Source organism: Platalea leucorodia (genome assembly GCF_965183815.1).
Source record: "Platalea leucorodia genome assembly, chromosome: 21".
NCBI classification, from domain to species: domain Eukaryota; kingdom Metazoa; phylum Chordata; class Aves; order Pelecaniformes; family Threskiornithidae; genus Platalea; species Platalea leucorodia.
Genome location: NC_138843.1, coordinates 6,099,011 through 6,125,151, shown reverse-complemented (window position 1 = coordinate 6,125,151; position 26,141 = coordinate 6,099,011). Strand labels below are relative to the sequence as shown.

Genomic DNA, 26,141 nt, shown 5'->3' with positions numbered 1-26,141 from the left:
CAGGAGCCGCTCCAATGCCGCCCCTGAGCATGAAGAGACGGAGCCCAGGCTGGTTGTTTCTCCCACATTTATTTGCTCCCATCTCCATCCCAAGCCAAGCGGCCACCAGGATGGCAACCAGGAGACTCATCTACAGAGCACGGACCTCGCAGGCGAGAGACGAGCGGTCGCACACCAGCCCCGGGTTAAACCCAGGGCCAGATCAACGTAGTGCTAGTAAGAAAATAAGATACTCTCTAATTACACAGTCTGAGATTAGTGACAGGCAGCCCCAGGGAGAGCCGACCCCGGCACAGCTGCTGTCACGGTGGTCCCACGATGCCGGACAGGCTCGGGCAGGAGCCGAAAGCCTGTGCACCGCCCCACGGGCTCCCTGCGTGGGGAGGAAGGGGCCGGTCCCAGCTCCCCCTCCGCCATGAAGATTTTCCTTGCCTTCACTGCTGCAGAGGGCAGGAGCTGCCCTGCCTGGTCCCAGAGGCGCGGGGGAAGGAGAGGCGACAGGCAGGGGGACAGGGGCAGGGGGCTGAAGGCACCCACGGGGGAGCAGCGAGGGGAAGGGGGAAGATTAAATAAAGCAAGAGGCGGGGGGAAGGAAGCCTGCCACCTCACCCGCTGTGGGACGGGGGACCACCAGGCTCCCTGGGCTGATCCGGGGACCAGGAGGCAGCGCCGAGCCCCAGGGGCTCCCAGGGCACCCAGCTGCCCCCCTTCCATCACAGGCCGGTTAACCGCAGCCCCTGGGTCACCCTGCAAGAGGCCGATTCACCCGCAGGCACCTCATCTGCCTTTGGGGAGTCTCTGGTTTAGCGAGGCGGGGCTGCAGGAGCTGGGGGCGATGCTCCCGCCCACCACTGACCCCCTCGCCCAGCACCGCGCCGCCGGCTGGGGTCTCTCAGCCCTGTCACCGCTTGGTCCCCAGAAGCTCGAGGTCCTCGGAGATGGTGCAGCCATGGGGCCCAGCCACACCGGGGCTGGCGGGGGGGCCCAGCTCACTTCTCCAGCGAGGTGCGTGGGGTGGAGGGGGAAGCAGCCGGACCACCAGCAGAGACTGTCCCTTGCGAGAGCTCCAAGGGACAGGGCCGTGGTCCGGCCGGCCCCGGGCTCTGGGAGGGACTGGTCCTCTTCACAAGTGTTCGCTGTAGAGGGAGGAAAGCAAGGCTGAATTACAGGGGTTGGCTTCTCTCTCCCACAACCACCTGGAGCAGCTCTGAGCCCCTCTGCCCACACCTTCCCTGCTCAGCTCCCATCGCCCACCCCGCCATGGGCTGACCCAGTGGTCCCAGTGCTCGCCGGGGCCCTTGGGCGCTGGCACCGGCCCGCCCTGCCCAGCTCACCTGGCTATCTGGGACAGGATCTCCTTGATGCGCACCACCAGTTTCTCATGCTGCAGCGGGTTGCTCTCGATGGCGCTGTGCAGTTTGGCCATGTAGAAGTCCAGAGTGCTCAGCGTGGGGGTCTCGCCAGTGCCTGTGAGGCGGCAGCCCAGTTAGCAGGGCCAGCAAGCCCCCCTCCAGCCCTGCCCATCGTGCTGGTGACTGGGGAAGGGACCCTGAACACTAGGTGCCATCTCCTGCGGCAGGAGAGAGCCCATCATCGACACAAGCCCAGGAACAAAAGGAATTGGGCTCATCTCTGCCTGGCGGGCGCAGCTGTGGCTATGGCTCGAGAGCAGGACAGGGCCCAGCCTGCCCTACCCCGTTACAGAGGAGCCAACCGGCTGTCACATCCCTGGGCTCCCCGGAGAGCCCCCAACGTGCTCCAGGACCCCCCCATCAGCAGATGAGCATTTACCACCACCCCATTGCCCCCACTTGCACCACGTGCAGAGCCCCAGTGGCGCCCATCCGCGTGGCACTGGGTCCCAGCTGATCCCCACGGCTGCCGCGGACTCACCGGGGATGGGGAGGGAGGCGAAGCTGGCGGTGAGGGCCTGCCGCACGGACTGGAGCTGCTGCTGCAAGGCCAGGGTCTGCCTCTCCTCCTGGGCCAGCTCCTGCTCCAGCTTCTCCTTGGCACAGTTCATGCTCTCCGTGTGCTTCTGCAGGATGGCGTTCTGCTCCTCAAACTCCGTGTTCATCTTCCGCAGGCGCCGCAGCTCGGCCTCCCGGGCTGCCAGGACCGCACGGCGTTAGCAGGGGTGGCCCCTCTGACTCTCCCTCCCATCCCAAATCCAATCCCTTCCCCAGCCACGACTCTTCCGAGAGGCTCAGCATCACCAACCCCCAGGTTCCAGCCTGGATCTCGCACAACCAGCACCAGCCGTGGCCCTGCCCCGCGGGACGCAGGCTGCTCCGGCAGCGGCGCTGCTTGCTGCAGCCGTCCCCCAAGCAAGAGGCTGCAGCGCCGGCAGCCCCCACCCCACAGCCCAGCCCCTCACCTTTGTTTTGGTCCAAGAACTCCTCCGTGAAGATGGGCACGTCGAAGGTGGAGAAGGTGTCGCTGCACTCGCCAGCCTGGGGGACGGGAGGGGACGGATCAGGCTGGGCTGAGCCCACCGAAGGGGATCCCGTCTCCTTGGGGCTGGGCAGAAAGGAGGCACAGGGACAGGGGAAGGGGTGGCCCTGCCGGGGCAGGCAGGGAGGACGGGCAGAGGACGGCTACGCTCTGCCTCCTGCCACTCCAGGCTCTGCTTCAACGGCAAGTTCGTGCCTTGAAGCACAACCCGTGAGTCTCCCTCTGCCCAAACCTGCCGCCAGCCTGCTTCCCACGGGCTGAACCCAGCAGCGCCACGTGCCTCAGTTTCCCCACACACGGGCAGACCTGCCGGGGCCTTACCTTGTGCGGGTGCCCGTTCAGCAGGGTGTTCACTGCCGCTGAGCTCGCATCCTCTGGAAAGGAGGAAGGAGGTTACCCCTAGGAGCCAGCCCAGCACCCCTCGAGAGGTTCTGGCAGCGCTGGGCCAGATCCTGGCAGCGACGCCGGCAGCCGCTGCCCCCACAACTCACCTTTTTTGATCTTTTTCTCCTGGATCTTCTCCGTGCACATCTTGTAGGCCTCTGACTGCTGGTATTCCCGCAGCTCCTTCATGTACTGCTGCTTCTCCCGCTCCGCTTCATCCAGGTACCGCTAACGGTCACAGAGGGTCCTCAGCCTGGCCCGGCCCCAGGCTCCCCAGGGGGCTGCTGACCCCTCCCCACTCCTTGAGGCCCAGCTGCTGCTGCTCACCAGCCCACAGCACTGGGACAAGCTCCCTTTGTGGAGCCGCAGCCAAGCAGCGAGCAAAGGGGTTTGGGGCGCGGGCTCCGGAGCGTGCAGCCCAGCCCTGGGGGGTCTCTCCTGGGGGCCGGTACCTGCTTCTCCGAAAGCTGCAGCTTGCTCCACTCAGCCCCCAGCATCTTGGTGATCTCCGGGAAGGGCAGGTCAGGATGCTGCGTGCGGATCTGCTCACGCCGCTCGTTCAGGAAACGCACGTAGCCCGTCACGGGGGCTTTGGGGCCGTTGGGAAGGATCTTCTTCCTCTTCTTGCCCTTGGGCCAGCCCCTCTTCTTCACCGGCTGGCACCCAGCGAAGGGAAAGGGACAAGCCGGCACGGATCAGAGCGCACGATGCCATCGTGCCGGCAGGACGCAGGGGCAGCCTGCAGACCCGCCTGGGCCTCCTGTACCTCGAGGGAAGGTCGGGGCCTTTTCTCGGGCCACGGCCACAGCCACGAGCTTGCCCAGCAGCGCCCGGGCTGCTGAAGGGAGAGTGGAGGGACAGCCCCAGGCTGGGGAACACCGACCCCACTCCCGGGGACTGCGCGGGGAGGGATGCGGGCACTGGAGCTCACCTCCTCCTCGCCGTGCGGCTTCTCGCCACTCGTCCGTGCCGACTCTCCCTTCTCCTGCTTGATGGCCACCAGGAAGTTTCCATGCTGGGCTTTGCCCGTGGCATGTCTGCAGCCAGAGAGCACCCGTCAGAGAGGGCTCGGAAACCACCCGGACCGATGGAGACACATCCCCGGCAGCGCGGCCTCACGCTCACCACACCCCCCAGCTCCCACCCACCCAAAAAGCCCCCAAACCCGCTACCAGCCCTGGAGCCCCTGTTGCCCTGTGAGGGGAGGCCATGGTTGAGCGATGGGGCTCGAGCAGAGCCCAGCACCGGGTGAGCAGGGCAGTCCTGGGCACAGAAAAGCTGCCCCAAGGTCCAGCGATGACCCTGGGACCTTTCGGTGACATTTGGAAGGGGGCCAGGAGCCGCCAGTGCTGCTCACGGGGGCAAGTAACAGCGACGGTCACATCCCTGCGTGCCACCAGGGCTCGGGTGCACACCTCGGCGAGGAGTCCCAGGCAGCACAAACCAGTCAATCCTCCCCTGCGAGGGAGGAGGAACCGCGGGGGTTTGGATCCTGGCTCCAGGGGCACCGCCTGGAAGCATCACCCACACCCTGGATGAGCACTGCCAGGGATAAGGAGAACCCTCAAGGCAGAGGGTGAGGGCAGGGCGCCGGCTCAACCCGCTCCAGCCATAACTGCTCCATCAGGCTCCTGCCGCCTGCGCCGCCAGCGAGACGCGCCGAGCCACCTCCGAGACGCACCGAGCGGCTCTAACGCAGGGCTGGCAGCCCCGACTCCCGCTCTCCAACTTGCTGCCTTGTCTTTACAGACCAGCATCTGCCTTCAGCGGAGGACACGGGTCCAGCACCTGGGCTGGCAGAGCCTCCCTGCCCCGGCTGAGCACACACAGCCCCGCTGCAGCATCACCCTGGGGCTCCCCGAGCCTTCCCGGCCACTTCTCCAGCTGGCTCCGTCCCACAGCGGAGCCCCCGTCCCACTCGCGCCCTTTAGTACCCGACGCAGCTCCTGTCCCCTCGGAGCTGGCAGAGTGCGGTCGGCCCCCTGCGTGGGGGAAGCCACGAAGGGCTCGAGCGTCGCGGCAAGCGGCACTCGCTTGGGTTTCATCCAAGTCACAAGACATGGTAACCAGCACAGAAAAAAAAGCCGCTGTGTACTAAAAGCCAGAGCGATCCCGACCCGCTTGCGATGCACCCCAGTTCCTCTCGCCTGTTTGTCACATCACGTACCTGGCGTAAACCCAAATCTCATCACAGACCCCAACCTACTGCTATCAGGTGGTCACCCGTACGAGCCACCCGTGCAGTTAACGTGATGGGGGCCGTTTCTGTAAGCCCCTGGAGACACCGCCTGTAACCGCACTGGTCCTTGTGGACGGAGCGGGTGCCCAGCACGAGCTCTTCCCATCAGGATCTGAGCCTGACCAGCCACCCCGCACCCCCATGCTCACACGAAAGCCTACGGGAAGGTGTGAGACCACCTCTTCTGGGGGGAAAAACCCATCCCAGAGGCTCCGCACGGGCACGGCCAGCCTCAGGCTTTCTTTATCAGCTCTAACAGAACTGTTCCCGGCGATGCCCATAAAGTATCATCGCGCTCAGCCGCCGCGGCTGGGAACAGGCCAGATCTCTGCCTCCCCCCTCGGCGATCCGGATTCCTCGCATGCCTAAGGATGCTTTAAAAAGTAAAGTTATTTCAGCCAGGATTCCTCCTCTGATCCGAGCCTCCCTCGGCCGGTTGCTCTGGCATCCGCCTCCCTCCACCGCGGAGCCGCTTCCCCAGGGACGGCGGCCGACGCCGGCTCGGGACAGCGCACCGTTCACCCCACGGGAATTAAGACCTCGCTGGTCTTAAGATTCTTCTTTTACACCGGGTCTCCCTAATTAGCCCTCTGCTAATTAGCCCGGCTAGGTGGAAGCGCAAGCTAACAAAGCAGGCGGGTGAGGGGAGAGCGGTGCGGCCCGCAGGAGGGGACGGGGGTCCCCAAAACCAGGCAGAAGACCCCCAAGGCGAGGCCGGCCGCCCTTCAGCACGGGACAAAGGGCCCGGGCCGGGGCGAGGGGGGGCGGCGGGCGGGCGGGAGGGGGCCCGGGGCGGCGGCACTTACAGCATCCCGGCGGGCAGCTGCTTGGCGCTGTGGGCCATGGCGGGGGGGGGCTCGCCAGCACCGCTCGGTCGGTAGCCCTGCGGGACAGAGCCAGAGCTGGCACCGGGGCGGGGGGGCTCCGGGGGGGGGGGGGGGGCGGCGGCGGCTGCGGGGGCTCGGAGGGGGCGGCTCCCCCCGGCCCCCCCCGCTCTGCCCCGCGGACCCCCCAAATGGCGCCCCCCCCCCCCCAGCCGGACCCCCTGGGGTCCCGCCGCGCCCCGGAGCTCCGGTCCCGCCGGAGCTCCGGTCCCGCCGCCGGTCCCGCCGCCGGTCCCGCCGCCGCCGCCCCCCCGGGCCCCCCCGCCCCAACCTCCCCGCCGCCGCCGCTGCTGGCGCCCTCCGCCGCTCTTCCTCACCTGGCCACGCCCCGCCATTATTATGTAAAGCACAGCCCGCCTCGGCGCTGCCGATTGGCCGCTGGCCCCAGCCGCGGGGCGCGCAGGTTAGCGGGGATTGGCTGGGAGGCAGCACGTCAGAGGTAAGCGGCGGGGAGGGGGCGTGGCCTGCCGGCGCGTACGTTGAGTTCAGCGCGCGCGGCGGGCTGCCCGCCAATCAGCGATCGGCGTGGGGACGGGGAAGTGCGGTGGGGAGGGCGGCGCCTTAAAGGGGCAACGACGCGGGGCGGGGGGGCCCACCGCAACCCACCCCCCCTGCGTGCCCCCAGTGCCCACCCGCGCCCAGGGCGGGGAGCCCCGGGAGGGGCCTCGGGGGTCCAGCGGCCCCCGTGTGCCCTCACTGCTCCCAGCGCCACCAGTCCCAGCGATCCCAGTATCCTCCCATTGCTCCCAGTAACCCCAGTGCCCACCTCAGGGCTGTCCCAGTGACTCCAGCTACCCTCCCCCACCGCTCCCAGCAACCCCAGTACCCCACGGCTGCTCCCAGTGGCCACAAGGCCCACCCTTGTGGTCCCAATGGTCCTGAGCCCCCCACACTGCTCCCAGTACCCCCCCCCCAGGGTGGACCCACTGACCCCAGTACGGCCCATACTGGTCCTAGTGACCCCGGGTACTGCCCATACTGGTTCCAGTGACCCCAGTACCTACTCAAGAGGAGGTCCCAGTCATCCCAGTACCCCCACACTGCTCCCAGTGACCCCAGTATGCACACAATTGGGGTCCCCATGATGCCAGTAGTCACCTCAGAATCCCAGTGACCTTAGTACTCCCCTCAAGGGGGGGTCCCAGTGACCCCAGTACTGCTCATACTGGTCCCAGTCACCCAGTATCTACTCAAGAGGAGGTCCCAGTCACCCCAGTACCCCCACACTGCTCCCAGTGACCCCAGTACTGCCCATAATGGTTCTAGTCACCCCAATACCTACTCAAGAGGAGGTCCCAGTCATCTCAGTACCTCCACGCTGTTCCCAGTGATCCCAGTACTGCCCATAATGGTCCTAGTCACCCCATTACCTACACAAGGGGAGGTCCCAGTCATCCCAGTATCCTCATACTGCTCCCAGTGACCCTAGTACCCACCCAAGCAGGGGGTCCCCATGACCCCAGTAGTCACCCCAGCATCCCAGTGACCCCAGTACCCTCCCAAAGGGGTTCCCCTTGACCTCAGTAGTCCCCCCAGTGACCCCAATACCCCCCCAAAGGGGTTCCCCCTGACCCCAGTAGTCCCCCCAGCATCCCAGTGACCCCAGCATCCCCCCAAGGGGGATGTCCCCCTGACCCCAGTAGTCCCCCCAGTGTCCCAGTAATGCCGGTACCCCCCTAAAGGGGAGTCCCCATGACCCCAGTAGTCCCCCCAGTGACCCCAATACCCCCCAAAGTGGAGATCCCATGACCCCAGTAGTCCCCCCAGCATCCCAGTTACCCCAGTACCCCCCTAGAGGGGAGTCCCCATGGCCCTGGTAGTCCCTCCACCATCCCAGTGACCCTGCTACCCCCCCAAAGGGGTTCCGCCGACCCCAGTAGTCCCCCCAGTGACCCCAGCACCCCCCCAAAGCGGGGTCCCCATGACCGCAGTAGTCCCCCCAACATCCCAGTGACCCCAGTACCCCGCAAAGGGGTTCCCCCTGACCCCAGTAGTCCCCCCAGTGACCCCAGCACCCCCCCAAAGGGGTTCCCCCTGACCCCAGTAGTCCCCCCAGTGACCCCAGCACCCCCCCAAAGCAGGGTCCCCATGACCGCAGTAGTCCCCCCAACATCCCAGTGACCCCAGTACCCCCCAAAAGGGTTCCCCCTGCCCCCAGTAGTGCCCCCAGTGACCCCAGCACCCCCCCAAAGGGGTTCCCCCGACCCCAGTCCCCCCCGCCCTGGTTCCAGTCCCGTCCCCCCCCCCGAGCCCCGCCGCCCCCCGCAGCATCCTCCCCCGGGGCGGGAAGGGGCAGAGCCGCCGAGGCGGGGGGGGGAGCAGCGGGACGGCGGGGCCGGGCAGCACCGCAGCTCCGCCCCGCCCCGTCCCGTCCCGTCCCGTCCCGTCCGGGGCGCTGCGGGCCGGCGGCGGCGGCGCGGCATGGCGGAGCCCCCGGCGGGAGCGGGGAGCGGGGCGGCGGAGCTGCCGCTGCGGGCGCGGCTGAGCTTCGCGGCCGGGCATTTCCTGAACGATCTCTGCGCCTCGCTGTGGTTCACCTACCTGCTGCTCTACCTGCACGCCGTGCTGGGCTACGGCCACCGCCTGGCCGGTGCCCTGCTGCTGGCCGGGCAAGTGGCCGACGGGCTCTGCACGCCGCTCCTGGGCTACGAGGCCGACCGCTCCGCCGGCTGCGGCCGCTGCGGCCGGAGGAAGTCCTGGCACCTCGCCGGTGGGTGCTGGGGTGGCCTGGTGCGGGGGGGGGGTGCTCTGGGGTGGGGGGTTCGGCGCTGGGGGAGCCTTGCTGCGGTGGGGGGTTCAGCCCTGGGGATGTCCTGGATGGGAGGGGAGGCAGGGAGCCTGTGCAGGGTGCCCTGGGTGGAGAGGGGTGGCCCCGGGGGAGCCTTTCTGGGGTGCTCTGAATGGAGATGGGTGGCCCTGGGGGGCCTTTCTGGGGTGCCCTGGGTGGGGGGGACCAAGGGTGCCTTTGCAGGGTGCCCTGGGTGGAGATGGGTGGCCCTGGGGGAGACTTTCTGGGGTGCAGGATCAGCCCCGGGGTGCCCTTTTGGGGTGCCCTGGGGTAGGGAATAGGACCAAGGGTGCCTGTCTGGGATGCCTTGAGCGGAGAGGGATGGCCCCGGGGGAGCCCTTCTGGCGTGCCCTGGGGGGAATGGGACCAAGGGCGCCTTTCTGGGGTGCCCTGGGTGGGGGGGACCAAGGGTGCCTTTGCAGGATGCCCTGGGTGGAGATGGGTGGCCCTGGGGGGGCTTTCTAGGGTGGGGGTCAGCCCCAGGGAAGCCTTCCTGGAGCCCCCTGCCCCCTGGCAGTGAGGTGGGGACTGGGTCCCCCCCAGGTGGAGAGGGGCAGCCCCAGGGGCAAGCAGAGTTGGGTGCCCTGGGGTGGAAGGGAGGAGCCCCCCCATGGAAGGGGGGCTGCCCTGAGGAGCCTTTCCTGGGTGCCCTGTGTGGAGGGTGAACCAGCCCTCGGCGATATCAGGGCTGGGGTGGGGGGAGATGGGCCCGGGGTGCCCTGCGTGGAGGGGGGCAGACCGGGAGGTGCCTTTCTGGGGTGCCCCATGTGTAGGGGACAGCCCTGGGGGGAACAGCAAGGCGCTCCGGGATCCCCCAGCCATGGGTGGGGGAGGGGAAGGGGGCACAGCACTGTCCCTGTCCTGCTGGGGTGCTGTCCCCGTCCCGGTGGCCTGTGCCGCAGCGACGGGGGCTGCCTGGGCGCTCGCAGCCCGGGGCTCCCCGCTGTCCCTCGGGCCACCCCTGTGCGGCGGCGGGGGGCTGCAGGGTGTCCCCACGTCCCCCTGCGTGGGGTGGCATCGAGTCGGGGTGAGAGCTGTGTGCTTAGCTGGTCAATGCTACAGCAAAAACAAGACTGACAGTAAAATCTGGGCTTTCCCGGGAGCCCGGGGTTTTACCTGGGACTTGCCTGTGGCCAGGCAGCTCTCAGTTGTCCCCAGGGGTGACGCTGGGGCACGGGGCCCTTGGCTGTGCCGGGGCTGGGCACCCCGCGTGCTGCTTTCGTGGCCGGCGCCTGGTGAGTAAGGGCCCCGTGGGGATGCGGAGGAGGCACCGGCTCGGCGTGAATTATTAACAGGCGCTCGTCTTGCATCGTGCCCCGAGGTTGGAAAATGCAATGAAGCGCAGGGGCTGGTGGGGACTCCTGTGTCGGGGTCCCTCTCTGAGGGGACAGCGTGACCTGGAGAAGCGTCCTCAGTGCCGCGACCGGCGCAGGAGCCTGCCCCGTCCCGGCTGACCTGGCGATGGGGAATGGGGTGGTTAGTGTGAAGAAACGTCCATTGACAGCCAGAGATAAAGGCCCTCCATGCTTCCTCCCGGTAACGGCGTGGTAACGCCTGAGTGCCAGCTCGCCCGGAGTGGACCCACGCAGAGAGAGAACGGTTGTAGTGTGGGCGCTCTTATCTTGATCCCGAATTTATCTTGGCCAACCGCTTCATGCAACCAAGCGATAGCCTGATACGGTGGCTGATCTCCCTGGAGTTTTGCTTGGAGAGTTAGGGAGGGTGTTGGGGGGAGGCAGATTCGCCCCCCGCTGCGGTGTCAGCTAGATCTGTGCCCTAGATTTAGGGAAGTGGCCGGAGCTGTGCTTCTCCCCCTCCCCGGGCAGGTCCGCTTCAGCTGGGTGCTGCCTAGCGTGCACCGAAGGGGAAGTCCTGAATCACAACTTGCGCAGGGGCTGCGGCTGCCCCGGCCGGCTCCGCTCCCTGCCGCGGGGAGCAGAGCGCCCTGCCTGCTCCAGCAGCGCGAGGGGAGGCTGGAGGCACGGACGGAGGCTGCGTTTCCCTGGCCGGAGCATGGGTTATTCCTAGAAGGTGGGGGCTACCCCACCGCTTCCCTTGGCTGACTATGGTGCGACTGAGCGGGGCCAGCAAACCCGTTGGAACCGGCCGTGCCGGTACCACTCTCAGATCAGTCGGTCACGCTGCGGTGAGGTGCTTTGCGTGTGAGCGGGGCGGCTCATCTGGTGGCAACTCATGCTCAGATCAGAGGAAATGTTGTGAAACCGCAGCCTCGGGCATGGGGGAGAGATACCACGAGTTGCTATCGGTGGCATCTCCCCACCGTGGCACTGGGCTGGCAGTGCCGGCGGTCCTGGCTGGCTCACCGCACGCACCGGCCTGTCTGCTCGCCGGCTTTTTTGGGGGGCAGCTTCCTGCTGCAATGGGGTGGGAAGGATGAGCAGCTCTTTGCTGCCTGTCTGAGCCAGTTTGGTAGCGCTGTACCAATTCCCTGCCCGGGGCGCCTGTGCCGCGCAGCGTGGTGTTCCCGTGATCCTGCCCCGCAGGGCTGGGAGATGAGAGCCTGGACCTCTGCTGCCTGCCCTGGGGTGCTGCAGGGATGGGCAGGGTGGTCTTGGGGGGCTCCCACAGCCCCGCTTAGGAGAGCTGGGGGTCCCCAGGACCCCTCTGGCTCACAGTGAAGCTGCGCTTGCTTGGGCAGACCCGGGGATATGCGGGTGTGGGGGTGCAGCCCACAGCCCCGTGCCGGGTGGCCTTGGTGGTGGCACTGCCTGTCCCTGGGGGCCGTGAGGAGGAGGGAGCGACAGGAGTCTCTGTGTGATGGCGGCGGTGACTCCTGGGTGCGCGCAGGGGCGGACGTGGAGGCTGCAGCAGCCTGGGGCCGGCAGCTCCTGCCCCAGCGCTCCCCTGGGGACGCGGGCAAGTCCCTCGCAGCCCTTAGGGGACTGCAGAGCCCGGGGACTGGGGAGGGGGCAGAGCCTCCCCGATCCTCCAGATGGGGCTCGGTTAACACCACCAGCCCTGTAACAGGGAAGAAAGAAGGTCTGGTCTGGTTTGAACCTTCTTGGACCCTTCCCATCCCAGTGGCTTGTCTGGGGCAGAGACGCCGCAGTGTGTCCGAGTCCCCTGTCCTGCAGGGAGCTCCTGGAGCAGCAGAGCTGGCTGTGAGCCGATGCAGGGCAGCACCCAGCACCCTGCTGGGGTCCTTGCTCAGGATGGATCTGAGCTGGGCTGGGATTGTCACTGCCTGCCCTCGGCGCAGGGAGACCCGCTTTGCCGTGGGCCTGTGGCAGCTGGGGTGGCTGTGCCACGTGGAAGCGATGGGGAGGAAGAACTGCCGTTCACGGGTGAGAGGAGGAGAAATGGCTTGTGAGGAGGAGGATCTTGCAAAGTCCCCTGGAGAGGGGACGTTGGGGACCTGGCAAAGCGGCTGCGGGTTCCCCTCAGCTATAGGAACAGGTTCCCACAGCTCTTCGGCGGCGCCTGGGGAAGCTGGGGACACGCAGGACAGGGGACGCAGCCATCTCCGCGTCGGTGCCTGGGCCTCAGCAGCGGAGCATCTCAGCAGATTTGCTCCGTAACCTTGTGAAAGGGGAGGGAGAAGCCAGCCTGTCCCTGCCTGCTCCACGCAGGCGTCCCCACGCCGTCAGGCTGCGGCAGAGGGAGGAGCCTGGCTCTGCTGTCCCTGACTCAGCTGGGACCTTCCCATGGCTCAGAGCCTGGCGTGGGGGGCAGATCTGCTCCTGTCCCCGCCACCGCGCTGGAGGTGTCCCCGGCCATCGCTCTGCAGGTGACTTCTGCAAGCGTGGAGGCTCCCTCTGCCAGCCCCATGGGAGAAGGGACAAGGGGACAGATGGGCTGGCCCTGTGCCCGCGGGACAGCCCGGAGCCCTCCTGGCCCTCGGGGTGCCTTATCGCCCTCGGGCGGGTGGCAGGGCAGCGCATGTCCTTGGGGCTGGTTATCTGCAGGCTGGAGATGGGGAGAGAAGCCCTTGGTGGCTGCATGTCGTGACGGCATGAGGGTCTGTCCTCTGGTGTTTTGAGGGGGATGGAGCGGGTGTGAGACAGCGCTGCACTTTGTGACTGGAGAAAAGTCTGCTGACAAGTGTCTGTCTGTCTGTCTGTCTCACCGCTGGGTGCAAGAGGAAGGACATCACCCTGTGCAGGATGGGGTGGGGGGTCTGGGGCTCCATGTGTCTCACCTGGCTGGGGGAAGGGGCCCACCTCCCTCCCCAGCCCTGGGGGTAGGACCTGTCCTAGCAGAGGGCTGGCTGTGTCTGTCCGTCTGTGTCTGAGCCGGCTGGGACCACTGGGAGACAGGGCTTGCAGCCTCTCACCGCTCCGCTCTCTTCCCAGGCACCACCTGCGTCCTCGTGTCCTTCCCCTTCATCTTCAACCCCTGCCTGGGTTGCAAGGAGAACACGCCGCAGTGGGCAGCCTTCATCTACTACCTCCCCTTCATCGTCATCTTCCAATTCGGCTGGGCAGCCACGCAGATCTCCCACCTGTCCCTCATCCCCGAGCTGGTGACCAGTGACCATGGCAAGGTGGAGCTCACAGCTTTCAGGTGAGCACGGCCAGACCCAGGTGTCCCCTGAGCCCGGGGGAGCAGCCCTGCCTGCGCCCAGTCCCATCGCTTGTGTGACGAGAGGTCCCCTGGGTGCCACGGGTCTGATGTCCCCTGTGTGCCATGGCACATTTGAGCCCTCGGTACGGCAGGACCAGGACTGGGCCATGTGGGTGTCCTGCAGGATGTGTCCAAGTGACATTGGTCTTCTGGGTTGGTGGCCAGACCCTTTGGTGCCAGGAGGGAATGTCCTGATGCCAGGGATGTTGGTGACAGCCTGTGGAGCACTTCTCCTTCGGGACTGGAGGGCGATGCTCACAGGGAAGGAACAGACCGCCCCTGGATGTCCCCAGGGAGAGCAGGGCACGACCCTGTGCAGGCTGTCCCATGGGTAGGGATGGCCGCAGGGCCATGCAGCTCCGTGCACGGAGCTGGGCTCAGTGCTGCTTATCTGGCAGGATCAGGCTGTGGGAAGGAGGGTTTATCAGACAGAGCAGGGCTTGGTTATCTGCCCCGGTGGGAGGAAGTTCCCCTGCCGGCAGGCGAGCGGGGACCGCAGCGCCGCTGGGCAGGGAGGATGTGGGACAGTCCTGGGGTAACCCTGGGGACAAGGGGTCCAGCTCTGGGGGCACCGCGTCGGGCAGCTCAGGGCATCCTTGGGGCAGAGGTGAGCCGCGACTGGAGGGTGGACAGGCTGACCCAGAGGGATCTTGGTTTCATCCCAGTTGTGCCCCAAGGCTTGGATTGGGCATGCTGGGAGGTGCACCAGTAAGGCTAACGCCTGGCCAGATGCTGCGTGTTCTTGGAGGTGTTGACTCAGCGATGACACTGGGGTGCCAAGCTGTCTGTAGCATGCCTGGCTTGGAGGGCAGCCTTGGGTCGAGGTGCCCCCGCCGTGCCTGGAGCTGCGTTTGTCCCCCTGCGTCACCCTGAGCTGCTGTCTCCCCCCAGGTATGCCTTTACCGTCATGGCCAATATCACTGTGTATGGCCTGGCCTGGCTCCTGCTGAACTTCCAGGTGGACCAGTCTGACCGCACAGAGCACCTTGGCATCCAGGATGTCCCTATATTTCGGGTAAGTGGCCGGGCTCGCTCCCTGGGGCCCTCTCTTCCCTGGGTGGGACATGGCTCAATGGGGGAGGCACTGGAGGGAACGAAATAGCAGTGCCCTGAAATCTCACCTACCGCACAGGGCAGGGGCCACACTGAGCTCTCCCTGGCTTTTTGGGAACCCCTCTTTATCCAGCAGACTGCTGGGGGGTAGGTGACGGGCAGGCAAAGGGCACCCCCTGCTATGCTCACCCCCTCTGCCTCACCCAGAACCTGTCCCTCATTGTGGTGGGGCTGGGGGCCGTGTTCTCCCTCATCTTCCACCTGGGCACCAAAGAGAAGCCGTACCCGCCGGGCTCGCTGCCCCAGCTGGAGGAGAGCACACCCCTGCTGCAGAAGGAGCCTGTGAGCCCCCCGCGCCCACTGCTGATCTGGAAAGACTGGCTGCTGGAGCCTGCCTTCTACCAGGTACGGCTGCGGGCAGGGCTTGTGGCGCCTGTCCTGGGCTGCTTGCCCTGCCTGGGTGCTGCAGGCATCCTCTGGCAGTGGGGACGTGCCCCTGGTGCGGGTGAGGATGGAGAGATGGGCTGTACTGGGCACCCACCACGTTAGGGGGGCTGTCCCCTTCTCAGCGGGCATCTGTGCCATGACAGGGTTGGGCTTGGAAGGTGCCAGCCTTCCCTACCTCCAGTTTGCATGGGCTGAGCGGTGCTGTCCTGTCTCTGTCCCCTCCCAGGTTGCGGTGCTCTACATGTCCACCCGGCTCATCGTCAACCTGTCCCAGACCTACATCGCCATGTACCTCACCAACTCGCTGCTGCTGCCCAAGGTGGGCGCAGGGCAGGTCCCTGCTCGCATGTCGAGGTTGCGTGGGCAGGGGTCCTGTGCCGGTGACCCGGAGCTCATCTCCCTGTCCTCGTCTCTCGCAGAAATACATCGCCACCATCCCCCTGGTGATGTACATCAGTGGCTTCCTCTCCTCCTTCCTCATGAAGCCTCTGAATAAGTGGATAGGTCGAAATGTGAGTCCTGGGGGTCTGGTGAGGTTTGAGTTAGACCCAAGGAGAGGCCCAGGGGCCAGATCCTGACTGCACAAGTGAGCAGAGCACTCAGCACACCTGGGCCTGGCTGGAGAGTGGGGACCCCTCATGCATCCTCTCCAGACAACCCCTGCTGCGGTGTGGGTCCCGCTGGGACGGTGTGGGTGGTGGGCAGGGTGAGGGGGCGTGGGCCTATCCTGCACATCTCTGAGGCTGGGGAAGGCGATGCTGATCCAGAGTCAGCCCGTCCTGTGCAGCCCTGACCGGGCTGGGAGAGCCCCATGGTGCCCACGAGAGGCAGAGGGGGGGTTTGGCTGAGCCACCCTGGGCAGGCGTGCGGTGTGGGGGGTCTGCAGTGCCAGCGGGAGGGGGCTGCTCCTCCAGTGCTCCCCGCTCCGCGCTGCAGCAAGCACCGTTCCCCAGTAAGCCCCCACCTCTGCTGCCAGCTGGGTGGCCCCGTGCCCTACGCAGGCACCCTGCCTACAGCTCTGCTGGGGGCTTGGCTCCTAGGCTGCGGCCAACGCTGTAGAACAGCTGGGACCACTGCAAGGCCCTTGCTGTTTGGGGACTCCTTGTTTAACACCAGCTGGGAGAGAGCCAGGGCTGTCCCCCGTGGGTCCGAGGCAGCAGCTGGCCCCCGTGCCCTCCCCACTCACCCCTGCCTTGCTGGGTGTCAGCCGAGCTGGGGTCTGAGCTCTCCCTTCTCCCTCCTCTTGTCCCCACGCTGGCCCGGAGCAGCTGACCTACTTCGTGGGCATCCTGGTGATCTTGGCCTTTGCCTCCTGGGTGACCCTGGCCAGGCAGATGGGAGCGGAGATCTATGGGGCGGCCGTGCTGCTTGGGGCTGGCTCCGCCACTATCCTGGTCACCTCCCTCTCCATGACAGCAGACCTCATCGGCACCAACACGGTACGTCCACTCCTCCCGGCCGGGATGGACCGGGGTGTCACAGCGGGGCTTGGAACCCGTGGGCTGGGGTGGTCACTGGTGCGGGATCGCGGCAGGGACGGAGACCCCTGTGAGGGGGCTCTGCTGTGGGGGTGCGGGCAGGCTGGGGGTGCTCAGCCTGGAGAAGAGGAGGCTGAGGGGAGCCCTCATCGCTCTCTGCAACGGCCTGAAAGGAGGCTGGAGCCGGGGGGGTCGGTCTCTGCTCCCCAGGAACAAGCGATGGGACGAGAGGGAACGGCCTCAAGCTGCGCCAGGGCAGGGTTGGGTTGGGTATGGGGAAAAACTTCTTCCCCCAAAGGGCTGCCAGGGCCTGGCCCAGGCTGCCCAGGGCAGGGGCTGAGTCCCCATCCCTGGGGGGATTTAACAGCCGGGGAGATGTGGTGCTTGGGGACATGGGTTAGTGGTGGCCTTGGCAGTGCTGGGCTAACGGTTGGACTTGGTGATCTTGGGGGTCTTTTCCAACCTTAACGATTCTACGATTCTATGTGCCCGGGCTCTGCTGTAATATGGGCTCTGCCCATGAGAGGGCACAAGGCTCCTGGGCTGCCTGGCGGGACTGGTGGCCGATGAGGTTTCCTCTCCCCTCGCAGCACAGTGGCGCCTTCGTCTACGGCGCCATGAGCTTCACGGACAAGATGGCCAACGGCCTGGCTGTGATGGTGATCCAGAACCTGCACCCGTGCCCGTAAGCGTCCCTGCGGGGCGGGAACCCTCCCAGTGGCAGCTCCCACCACATCACCTGGGAGCCAGGCAGCAAATATCCCTGGTTTGGAGCAAGAGACACGGGTGGAAACCAGCTCTGATTTGTCTTAAATCGATCCTCAACTTCTCTTCTGGCCCTAGATGAGGGCTGCATCTCTGGGACGCACGAAGGGGCTGGGGATCTCAATGTCCAGGGTGCTGCCCTCTCTCCTTGCCCTGGACCTTTCCCTCACATCCCAGTGTGAACCAGTCCTGACACCGAGGAAGTGGGACCGCTGTCAGCAGCCCCAGGGCACTTGGGCAGCACTGGGCCAGGCTCCTGTCCTGGCCACCAAGCCACGTCCCTGCCCTCTCCCTGCAGGACCGAGCTCTGCTGCCCTGCCTGCATCAGCTTCTACCACTGGGTGATGGTGTTGGTCACCGGAGGCATTGCCATCGCTGCCATCGCCTCTCTGTGCTGCATCATGGTCTGGCCCATCCGCGTCCGCTACCGTGAGTGGGGCTGGGGGCACCGCGAGGGGCCAGGCACGTGGTTAGGGGCACTGGGAGCCCCGTGTCCTGTGCCAGCCTGGGCTAAAGCCAAAGTGTCTTTCCAGGTGGCCCCGGCTGCGGGGAGGCAGCGGGAGCCCTGTCCCGGCGGGAGGTGCCGTGGCAGGGCTGGCTGCGGGGACGCTCGCGGCTCTGCCCGCGGGGGGACCCTCATGGTAGGCACACAGGGCAGGGCCGCCATCCTGCTTCTGCCGCTGCTGACCCCAGAGCCAGGGGCTGCGCCTGCTTGCTGTGCCCTCCTGGAGGGCAGGATCCACCCCTGCCTGGCCCCGCCATGGCCGTGCTGACCCTGGCACCTCACGGGTCACCGAGGGGGTGGTGGGGGCTGCTCTGCGTGCTGGTAGCCAAATGTGGGGGCAGGGGTTGGGGATGGGGTGCCCTGTGCCAGGCCGGGGACCCAGGCACCAGTGCTCGGTGCCAGCTCAGCAGCCGCCTCTCTGCCCAGCTGGGTGCCTGCATCTTGCTCTGGGGAGAGGACGGACCCCCCCATGCTGCCTTGGGGACGTGCTAGGGCCCCTCCTGCCAGTGGCCGGAGAGTCCAGAAGGTCCAGGCCAGCACATGGTGGGTCACCCCAGCAGCTGCAATGGCTCCTAACCTGTCCCTTCCCTCCCTGCAGATGCTGTCTGCCTGCAGGGGCTGAGCAGAGTGGGGACCCGCTATGGCGGGACGGAGAGCACGGAGGGAACGATCCAGAGCAGCACCGTCAACTGAGCAGGGCCCGTGTCCTCGGCCACCGTGGCGTCCATGTCGCTGAGCTCTGCCGGAGGGACCCCCGCGGCGGGGGGTGGCACCGGGCTCGGGGGGGGCTGGCCCCTGCCCTGCCTCCCTGTCACCTCGCACTGGACTGGCGGCCCCCCGGCCCCCCGTGCCCTGCGGGGGGACGCGGGAGGGACGTCGTCCTGTCCTCGCACACTAACACTAGAAGGCCCTGGGCCAGGGTCGGCCCCACACGGGGACGGGCACCCGGCCCTCGGTTTTAACTTGCTTTTGTAAGGTCAGTATGTACAAACAGCACTTTAGGAGAAAAAGGAGAGAGGAAAAAAAGAAAAAAAACAAAAAACAACCAAGCACCTCTAACCGTGGATAAACGCCCTCCGTGCCTCCCCGGCGCCTCCCCGCTCGGGCAGGGCCCTCGGGGGCACCCCGGGGCTGGGGGGGGCGGCAGCAGGGGCGGGGGTTTGGGGCGTGCGCGAGGGCTGTTGGCCCCGCGCTGCTGCCCCGTTCCCCGTTGTTCCTCCGCGGGAGGGAGGCCCCGGCCCCGGCCCCGGCCCCGGCCCCGGCCTCGGCCCCGGCCCCGGCCCGCGGCGCTGCCGAGGGCGGCAGGGAGAGCGCCCCGCAAGATGGCCGCCCTCAACAACGATGGCGGCTGCGCCCGCAAACAAAATGGCTGCCGCGTAGTCGCGCTGGAGCCTAATGATTGGTTCTTTTGTTCCAGCGTCCCGCCTCCCGGGGCAGGGCAACCAATAGGGGCTCTCCTTGCCTCAGCGGGGCCGGGGCCGCGGCAGCCCCGCTGGCAGCGCTGGAGGGGCCGGCCCGGGCCCGCTCCCCGCCTGGGCCCGCTGCCGGCCCGGGCCCGCTCGGGGCCGCGGCAGGGAGGGCCGCGCCGGGCCCTGTCCGCGGGGCCCCGGCGCTCCCGGCACCGGAGGCTCCGGCCGGGACCTCCCCGCCCCCGCTGCAGCGGACCCGGGAGCCCGGGGTAAAGGCCGGGCCGCCGCACGCCGCGGGCGGGGCCACAGGCGGCTGTCACGCAACGGTGCGTCCCCGGGCACCCCGGCTGCCGCCCCGGGGCCGGGGCTGCGGCGTGTCCCCGGCTGCCGTGACCCTTCGCTGGGGGGACAGGAGCAGCGAGGCGCCTTCGCCCTGCCCCAGGGGCGGCCGGGAGCAGGAGGGGTCTGCACCCGGGTGACTGCGGCGTGACCGTGAGTCACCCTGTGTCACCCTGGGATCGCAGAGCCGTTTGGGTTGGAACAGACCTTTAGGATCATCGAGTCCAGCCGTTAGCCCAGCACTGCCAAGGCCACCACTAAACCATGTCCCCAAGCACCACATCTCCCCGGCTGTTAAATCCCCCCAGGGATGGGGACTCAGCCCCTGCCCTGGGCAGCCTGGGCCAGGGCCTGACAGCCCTTTGGGGGAAGGAGTTTTTCCCCATACCCAACCCAACCCTGCCCTGGCACAGCTTGAGGCCGTTCCCTCTCGTCCCATGGCTTGTTCCTGGGGAGCAGAGACCGACCCCCCCGGCTCCAGCCTCCTTTCAGGCCGTTGCAGAGAGCGATGAGGGCTCCCCTCAGCCTCCTCTTCTCCAGGCTGAGCCCCCCCAGCTCCCCCAGCCGCCCCTCCCCAGCCTTGTGCTCCAGCCCCTGCCCCAGCCCCGCTGCCCTGCTCTGGCCACGCTCCAGCCCCTCCATGGCCGCCTTGGGGTGCGGGGCCCAGCGCTGAGCACAGCATTCGAGGGGCGGCCTCACCAGTGCCCAGCGCAGGGGGACCATCACCTCCCTGCTCCTGCTGGCCACACTGTTCCTGATACAAGCCAGGAGGCTACTGGCCCTCTTGGCCACCTGGGCACACTGCTGGCTCATGTTCAGCATCTGTTGACCACCACCCCCAGGTCCCTTCACCACCACTCTCTGGGCCCAGCCATCCAGCCAGGTTTTTACCCAGTGAAGAGTGTGCCCATCCAAGCCGTGAGCAGCCAGTTTCTCCAGCAGAATGCTGTGGGAAATGGTGTCAAAGGCCTTACTAAAGCCCAGGTAGACAGCATCCACAGCCTTCCCCTCATCTGCTAAGCGGTCACCTTGTCATAGAAGGAGATCAGGTTGGTCAAGCAGGACCTGCCTTCAATACACCCATGCTGACTGGCCCCGATCCCCTGGTTGTCCCGTACGTGCTGTGTGATGGCACTCAGGATGATCTGCTCCATGACTTTCCCCGGCACCAAGGCCAGGCTGACAGGGCTGTAGTTCCCTGTAGACCCTGTGTCACCCTGTGTCACACCGCGGGGCCGGGACACCGCAGCCGGGCACGTGCTGCTGTGGTGGCACCTTCCTTAGCCCTCGGGTGAGCCCGAGCTGAGAGACGAGGCCGCCCGACCCAGCAGGCTGCGGGGGGACGATGGCGGCTGCGGGGGCCTGGCGCAGCCCTGGGGGTCAGAGCTGGGTCCGGGGGGAACAGAGCTGGGGTGCAGGGGCTGCAGCACCCCACGCCGCGCTGTCAGCCCGTGCCGGGCTGTACACGGGACGTATGGCTGTTCCCCGCAGCCAGCTGGGGCTGTGGGAACGGCTTTATCAGCCCCAGTCCAGAGAGCAAGGCCTGAGCCGGGGCGGGGGCCGGGTGGCCTTGGCACAGGGCGAGGGCCTCTCCCCACCCGGCCGCCCGGGCCCTCAGCTCGGCTCAGCGCCCCCAGCCCGGCCTCGCCCCCTCCCCACTTGTCTCTAAGCATTATGCCCGCACCCGGGGCTCGGCTTTTGGGGGGCCACCTTCTGCCCCGCGGGGGGCCGGTGGCCAAACCTGCCCCACAGGACTGCCTGGGGAGGGGACGGGGCGCGAGGGGGTCTCTGCTCACGGGGCTGGAGGTGGGGAGTGGGCACCAGGCGGGCGATGCTGCGGGGTGCCCATGGGATGGCGGGGCGTGCTGCTCCGGCTGCCGGCTCTGCCTGGGAGGGGGATGCATTTGCAGATTGTTTTGGGGGCAGCTGGACCCCCCGAGGGCTGTGCTCACAGTGGTGCCTGCAGAGCAGCACGCTTTCACCCACCGGGCGCTCGCTGGGGTGCTGCACGGCCCCAGCCGAGGGCAGAGCAGGCAGGAGACGCTGGGCAGGCAGCTCTGCCCACCCCCGCCACGCCTGGGGGGGGGTTTAGCCCCCTCCCCGGTCAGGGTCCTGCACCACGCTGCTCCAGAGGATGCAGAGGGCCGTGGCCAGGGAACCCCCCAGGGTGGGGGGGTCTGCAGCTGCGGGGTGAGGATGCTTAGTGCCCCTTTCCACCCCGTGGGGCTTCCACTGCCGGGGGACACGTGGGCTGGTGCCGGGGGACACGTGGGCTGGTGCCGGCGTCACCCTGCCAGCACTTGGCACACCTGAGGGGTTCCCCGTGCGGAAGCCCCCTGGCCTGCGGCCTGGCGAGATGGCGGGCATAGTGGCGAGACGGTTTCCCGCATCCCACCGGGAGCCGGGGTGTGCAGCCCTCCCCTGGCCGTGCCGTGGCGGTGGCGGTGATGCCCGTCCACCCCTTTGCAGCCCCCCAGGTGCCCTGGGCTCGGTGGCGTGGGCTCCCACCCAGCCTGCCCTGGGCTGGTATTTGCTCCAACGCCTCCCTGCAAACCTGCTGCGGCCGGTCCCGGCCCCGCCTGCCTGCCCTTCCTCGCCAGCGGGAAGAGGAGGAGGAGGCAGCTGCGGGCCGGGGACGGCTGTGGAAGGAGCGTGAGTGGGAGCAGGACACGAGTGGAGCCACAGCGCAGGCGGGACAGGACGGAACAGGAGGGCTTGGCTGTGCCCACCACCAGGTACCATGTGGGGTGGGCAGGAGCTGCCCCGGCGAGGGGGCTCTGTTGCCCATACACGGATCCGGCAGCAGAGGCGTCTTCCCGTCCCCTCCGGTGCCAGCCCAGCCACGCACCCTCGCTCCGAGCACCGGGAGGGACCCAGGGGCTGTCACCCCCGGGCCCTCGCCCGCCAGCGGGGAGCGGAGCTGGCTTGGCCGCCCCAGGGGGACCAGGCGCCCGCCTCGGCACGTGCCGTCCCTCCTGCCAGGGCGGGGTGCAGGCTGGCGGGACGGGGTCCGGGTGGCTCCTGGCGCTGGGTTTGGGGCTCAAGTGCTGGGGAGGTCGTGAGGACAGGGGTGCGGCTTTTCCCGGAGCTGGCTGGTGTGACGGTAATTGCGCCGCTCCCTCTGAGGCCACGGGGCAGCAGGCAGGGACTAACCACTGCCCCGCTGCCGGCTGCTGCCCGCCGGCTTCTGGGGTCTCCCCACGGCTGGGCAGGGCTGTGCTGCTGGGGAAACTGAGTCACGGGGGCAGGCAGGGGTCTGGCAGAGCCGTGGTGCCTCTGACCCGCTGCCTCTCCCTGCGGAGATGCTGTGATGGGGGGCTGCGCACCCCGTGTCAGCCCCGGGAGCCGATGGCGGGCACCGGGGGTTGCTGAGCCGCCAGACGAGGGGAGCCCCGTGCACCGGCAGCTGCAGGGGTCGCAGCCGGCGGCGTGCCACCACGGGGCAGGAGAAGGGCTTGCGCAACCGGGTGGGCTTTGCTCTCCTGGGCCTGGCAAGGGCTGAGCCCTGTCCCCATGTCCCCCTCGGGGAGGCGACCGGCCGGTGGCACCGCTGTGGGAGCTGCTGTGCTGCAGGGACGGGCAGCATGGGGACCGTCCCCCCTAAGCTGCCCCCTCTCCCCCAGCTGCGCGTTGCACTCGTCCTTCATGTCGGGGAAGCTGAGGAGGAGCAGAAGGGGGCTGCTGGAGGAGAAGCGGTGGCAGAGCCTGGAGGAGAGGGGCAGCGCAGGCACCCGGCTGGGGCACCCCGCGCTCGCCAGGTGGGTGCTGCGCCTCGCCGGGGACACGTCCCCACGCCCCAGCCCCCACCAGCCCAGCACGGCCGTGCCCCCCGGGGGCTCTTGCCCGGGTGAGAGGGCACGATGGCCACGCGTGGGCACAGCGGGGTCTGCAGGCAGCCCCGCCGCTCACCCCTGCCTGCTCCTTCCTGCCAGATCCAAAACCTGTGACCCCTCCTTCTGCAAGGAGACAGAGCAGGCTGGGGCGGCCGCGGGCCGGCAGGGACACCCATCCCCGTCGGTGAGTCTCGGGGCACCGGGGCGCAGGAGGGGGGACCCCAGTGCCGCGGTCCTGGGGGGATGCTCTCTGCGGGGCGGGTGCCGAGGGAGGGCCCGTCCTGGTTTCATGGCAGAGGTGGTGATGGAGTGAGGGGCCACGGGGTGCCCGTGGTGCCAGGGCTCTGCCCCGAGCACCACGCCATGCCAGCCCCACACCCCGACCTCCCCCACAGCTGAGCAAGCGCGCTGCTGGCTACCGCAAAGCCTTCGGGGAGCTCGCCGAGCGGGAAGCGCTGCTGGCCTGCTTCTCCTGCGCCTGGCAGAGAGAGGTGCCCTACCATGGCCGCCTCTACATCTCCTCCCGTCACGTCTGCTTCCACTCCAGCCTCCTGCTCAAGGACATCAAGGTGGGCTGGGGTCGGGTGTGGGGCCAGCGGCTCCGGCGGGGGGCACGGGCAGCAGCCAGGGACACGGTGACGCTGCCTGGCCCCCCCGGCGCAGGCGGTGGTCCCCGTCGCGTCCATCTCGGCCCTCAAGAAGACCAACACGGCGCTCCTGGTGCCCAACGCGCTCAGCATCCGCACGACTGAGGGGGAGAAGGTGAGAGTGGGGACGGTGCTGGGGGCAGCTCAGCCCAGGGCCGTTCGGGGTGTCCTGGTCCCCACGGCTGGCGGGCTCCGGGCTGTGACCGAGGGAGCAGCTCTGGCACAAACCCTTTTCCCGCTCCCCGGCAGTTCCTCTTCGTGTCGCTGCACCAGCGAGAGGCCACATACCAGCTCCTGAAGTCCGTCTGCAAACACCTGCAGGTATGCACTGCACCGGGCACGTGGGGGCCATTGCAGGGCCGTGGGGGTGGCCGGCACCCCCCGACAGCCCCTCATCTCTCCTTGTCCAGGACAGCGGCTGGAGCCCTCTGGCCTCTCTGAGCAACGAGGAAATCCTTAGGAAGCCTCTGGTAAGACTGGGAAACGCTCAGCAGGATTTCGGCAGAGGGAGGCACGGCCCTGGCCCCTTGGGCTGGGCTGGGGACGGATGCGGAGGTGGCAGCCCACGCTGCGTGGGTGCCTGCCCCCCGGGAAGGCGTTCGGGGGGGAAATGTGGAGTGGAAAAGCCCCGGCCTGAGGCAGCGCAGATCCCGGGACCCTCAGGGCTCCTTCCTCGGGGCTGCCACTGGGTCCCACCCGCGTCCCTGGGCCGGGCGCCCTGGGGACGCGCACCGCAGCCGGGGCTTGTTCTCTTTCAGACCTCGAGCCAGTCGGACCTGGAGCGGAGCACCCCGGAGCCCGACAGCCTCCAGGAGGTACCGGGTGAGTGGCCGCCCCGCAGCCCGCGCCCCCCTTGCACGCTCGCAGCCTTGCTTGTGCAAGCGCCCGTGTCCTCACCCGTGCTTCTGCCCCACTGACAGCTCTCGGCTCTGCTCCCCCTCCCCAGCCACGCAGGGTTCAGGAGGGACCACGCAGCCTCGGCCACCTAAACAGCAACTCCCGCAGCACCGGGGAGGGCAGGATCAGCTCCCTGTGGCCCTGCGTGCCCCCCGGGACCCCCTGGTCCCCTCACTGAATGTCTCCCGGTTGCACGCAGATGGGCCCAGCCCAACGCCAAGGCAAGCAGAGGAGGAGGATGAAGAGGCAGCAGCACTGGCTCTGAGCAGCGGCGAGTGGGTGCCCTTGGCGAAGCCCTGCAGCCCCTGGGGTGGGTCAGGGGGCCCCGGGGAGGGGACGCTGCTGGGACTTGACCCCAGGGCTGGCCCCTGGCAGAGCCGACCACAGGGGCCAGGCTGAGGCTCTCAGCAGCCCCAGCACTGACGCTGCCTTATCCTGGCAGGGAGACTCCACACCTCGCTATGGGCCCGGAGCATCGTGCGGCTGAGCCCCCTCAACACCGTCATCCTCATCTACCTGCTGCTGTGAGTGTCCGGGACCCGCTCCCGCACCTCGGGGCTTTGGGACACCCCCGGGTCCCCGTCCCCGCTGCACCCCAGCACAGAAGGGCTCTCCAGCGCAGCACTGGCAGCCCAGGGTTCCCCCACTCCCCCTGGGGCGCCCGCACTGGCCCGGCCACCGCGTCCCCAGGGCAAGCGCACAGGAGCCTGGCCTGGCCGCAGCGCTGTCCCTGCCCTGTCCCCCCGCCCGGCTGTGACCCCCGTGCCTGACGCTGGCCTGTCCCCCAGGATGGTGGCCCTGCTGCTGTCCTCGGGGTACATCGGGCTGCGCATCGTGGAGCTGGAGCAGCAGCTGGCGTCCGTGGGGGCTTGGGCAGACCGCAACCTGTCACACCAGTAAGTGGCAGGGGCAGGGGCCCGCTCTGTCCCCAGCACAGCAGGGACCCCCCCTCACCCTGCCTCCGCTCCCCAGGTACAAGAAGACCTGAAGCCAGCAAGGACCCAGCCGTCCCCGGGCCCCAGCCAGCAGGACGGGCTCAGGGGCTGCTCTGTCACCCAGTGCCTCCCAGCCCCCCCAGTAGGCCTGGGGAGCCCACGCAGGCTGTGGGGAGCCCACACAGGCTGTGGGGAGCCCACACAGGCCGTGGGCTCCATCGCGCTCCCCCCGCTGTCTCCCCACCCTGAGCAGCAGCAGGAGGAACCCGGGCAGCTCCCGGGAGCAGAGAGCAGCGCAGGGGGGGCTGGCTGGGGTCAGGCACCCAGCACCCACCCGGCCCCAGCCCTCGCCACCGAGGGGGGTGGCCGGCGGAGGGGGGTCCAGTGCCGGGCAAGGCAGGGACAAAGGCCAGGTCTATTTTTATTAATAAAGATGGGACCCCCCTCTGGGGGGGCTCTGGGCTGCGGGGGGGGCCACATTGCCCCTTCCCCAAGGACAC

General features: G+C 67.9%; 3 protein-coding genes across 7 annotated transcripts; 2 read left to right on the top strand and 1 right to left on the bottom strand.

The window, feature by feature from the left end:
* Positions 1-65: 65 nt before the first annotated feature.
* HMG20B (high mobility group 20B) lies at positions 66-8,612 on the bottom strand. 3 transcript variants are annotated; one of them, XM_082331362.1, is made up of 10 exons: positions 8,503-8,612; positions 5,884-5,960; positions 3,770-3,875; positions 3,291-3,494; positions 2,946-3,066; positions 2,776-2,828; positions 2,378-2,453; positions 1,894-2,109; positions 1,335-1,467; positions 66-1,136 (listed from the first exon to the last, which is right to left on the bottom strand). In XM_082331362.1, exons 2-10 carry the CDS (start codon positions 5,919-5,921, stop codon positions 1,124-1,126), a joined length of 960 nt encoding a protein of 319 aa, XP_082187488.1. In that variant the 5' UTR covers positions 5,922-5,960; positions 8,503-8,612; the 3' UTR covers positions 66-1,123. The 3 variants fall into 3 exon arrangements, with proteins under 3 accessions (XP_082187488.1, XP_082187486.1, XP_082187487.1); XM_082331360.1 differs by lacking the exon at positions 8,503-8,612 and adding an exon at positions 6,279-6,310; XM_082331361.1 differs by lacking the exon at positions 8,503-8,612 and adding an exon at positions 6,233-6,274.
* MFSD12 (major facilitator superfamily domain containing 12) lies at positions 8,383-18,626 on the top strand (the record flags this gene model as incomplete). Of its 2 annotated transcripts, XM_082331344.1 has the most annotated exons (11): positions 8,383-8,671; positions 13,063-13,273; positions 14,225-14,348; positions 14,594-14,791; positions 15,060-15,152; positions 15,253-15,345; positions 16,102-16,272; positions 16,902-16,996; positions 17,375-17,505; positions 17,610-17,717; positions 18,180-18,626. In XM_082331344.1, the coding sequence occupies 11 exons, from the start codon at positions 8,383-8,385 to the stop codon at positions 18,272-18,274; spliced, it is 1,608 nt and encodes a 535-aa protein (XP_082187470.1). In that variant the 3' UTR covers positions 18,275-18,626. The 2 variants fall into 2 exon arrangements, with proteins under 2 accessions (XP_082187470.1, XP_082187471.1); XM_082331345.1 differs by lacking the exon at positions 17,610-17,717.
* Positions 18,498-25,694, top strand: LOC309599686 (GRAM domain-containing protein 2A-like). 2 transcript variants are annotated; one of them, XM_082331364.1, is made up of 11 exons: positions 18,498-18,557; positions 22,953-23,087; positions 23,262-23,346; positions 23,558-23,731; positions 23,826-23,924; positions 24,059-24,130; positions 24,220-24,279; positions 24,568-24,631; positions 24,906-25,016; positions 25,149-25,230; positions 25,495-25,694. In XM_082331364.1, the coding sequence occupies exons 2-11, from the start codon at positions 22,975-22,977 to the stop codon at positions 25,604-25,606; spliced, it is 972 nt and encodes a 323-aa protein (XP_082187490.1). In that variant the 5' UTR covers positions 18,498-18,557; positions 22,953-22,974; the 3' UTR covers positions 25,607-25,694. The 2 variants fall into 2 exon arrangements, with proteins under 2 accessions (XP_082187490.1, XP_082187489.1); XM_082331363.1 differs by lacking the exon at positions 18,498-18,557 and adding an exon at positions 21,841-22,064.
* Positions 25,695-26,141: the final 447 nt, after the last annotated feature.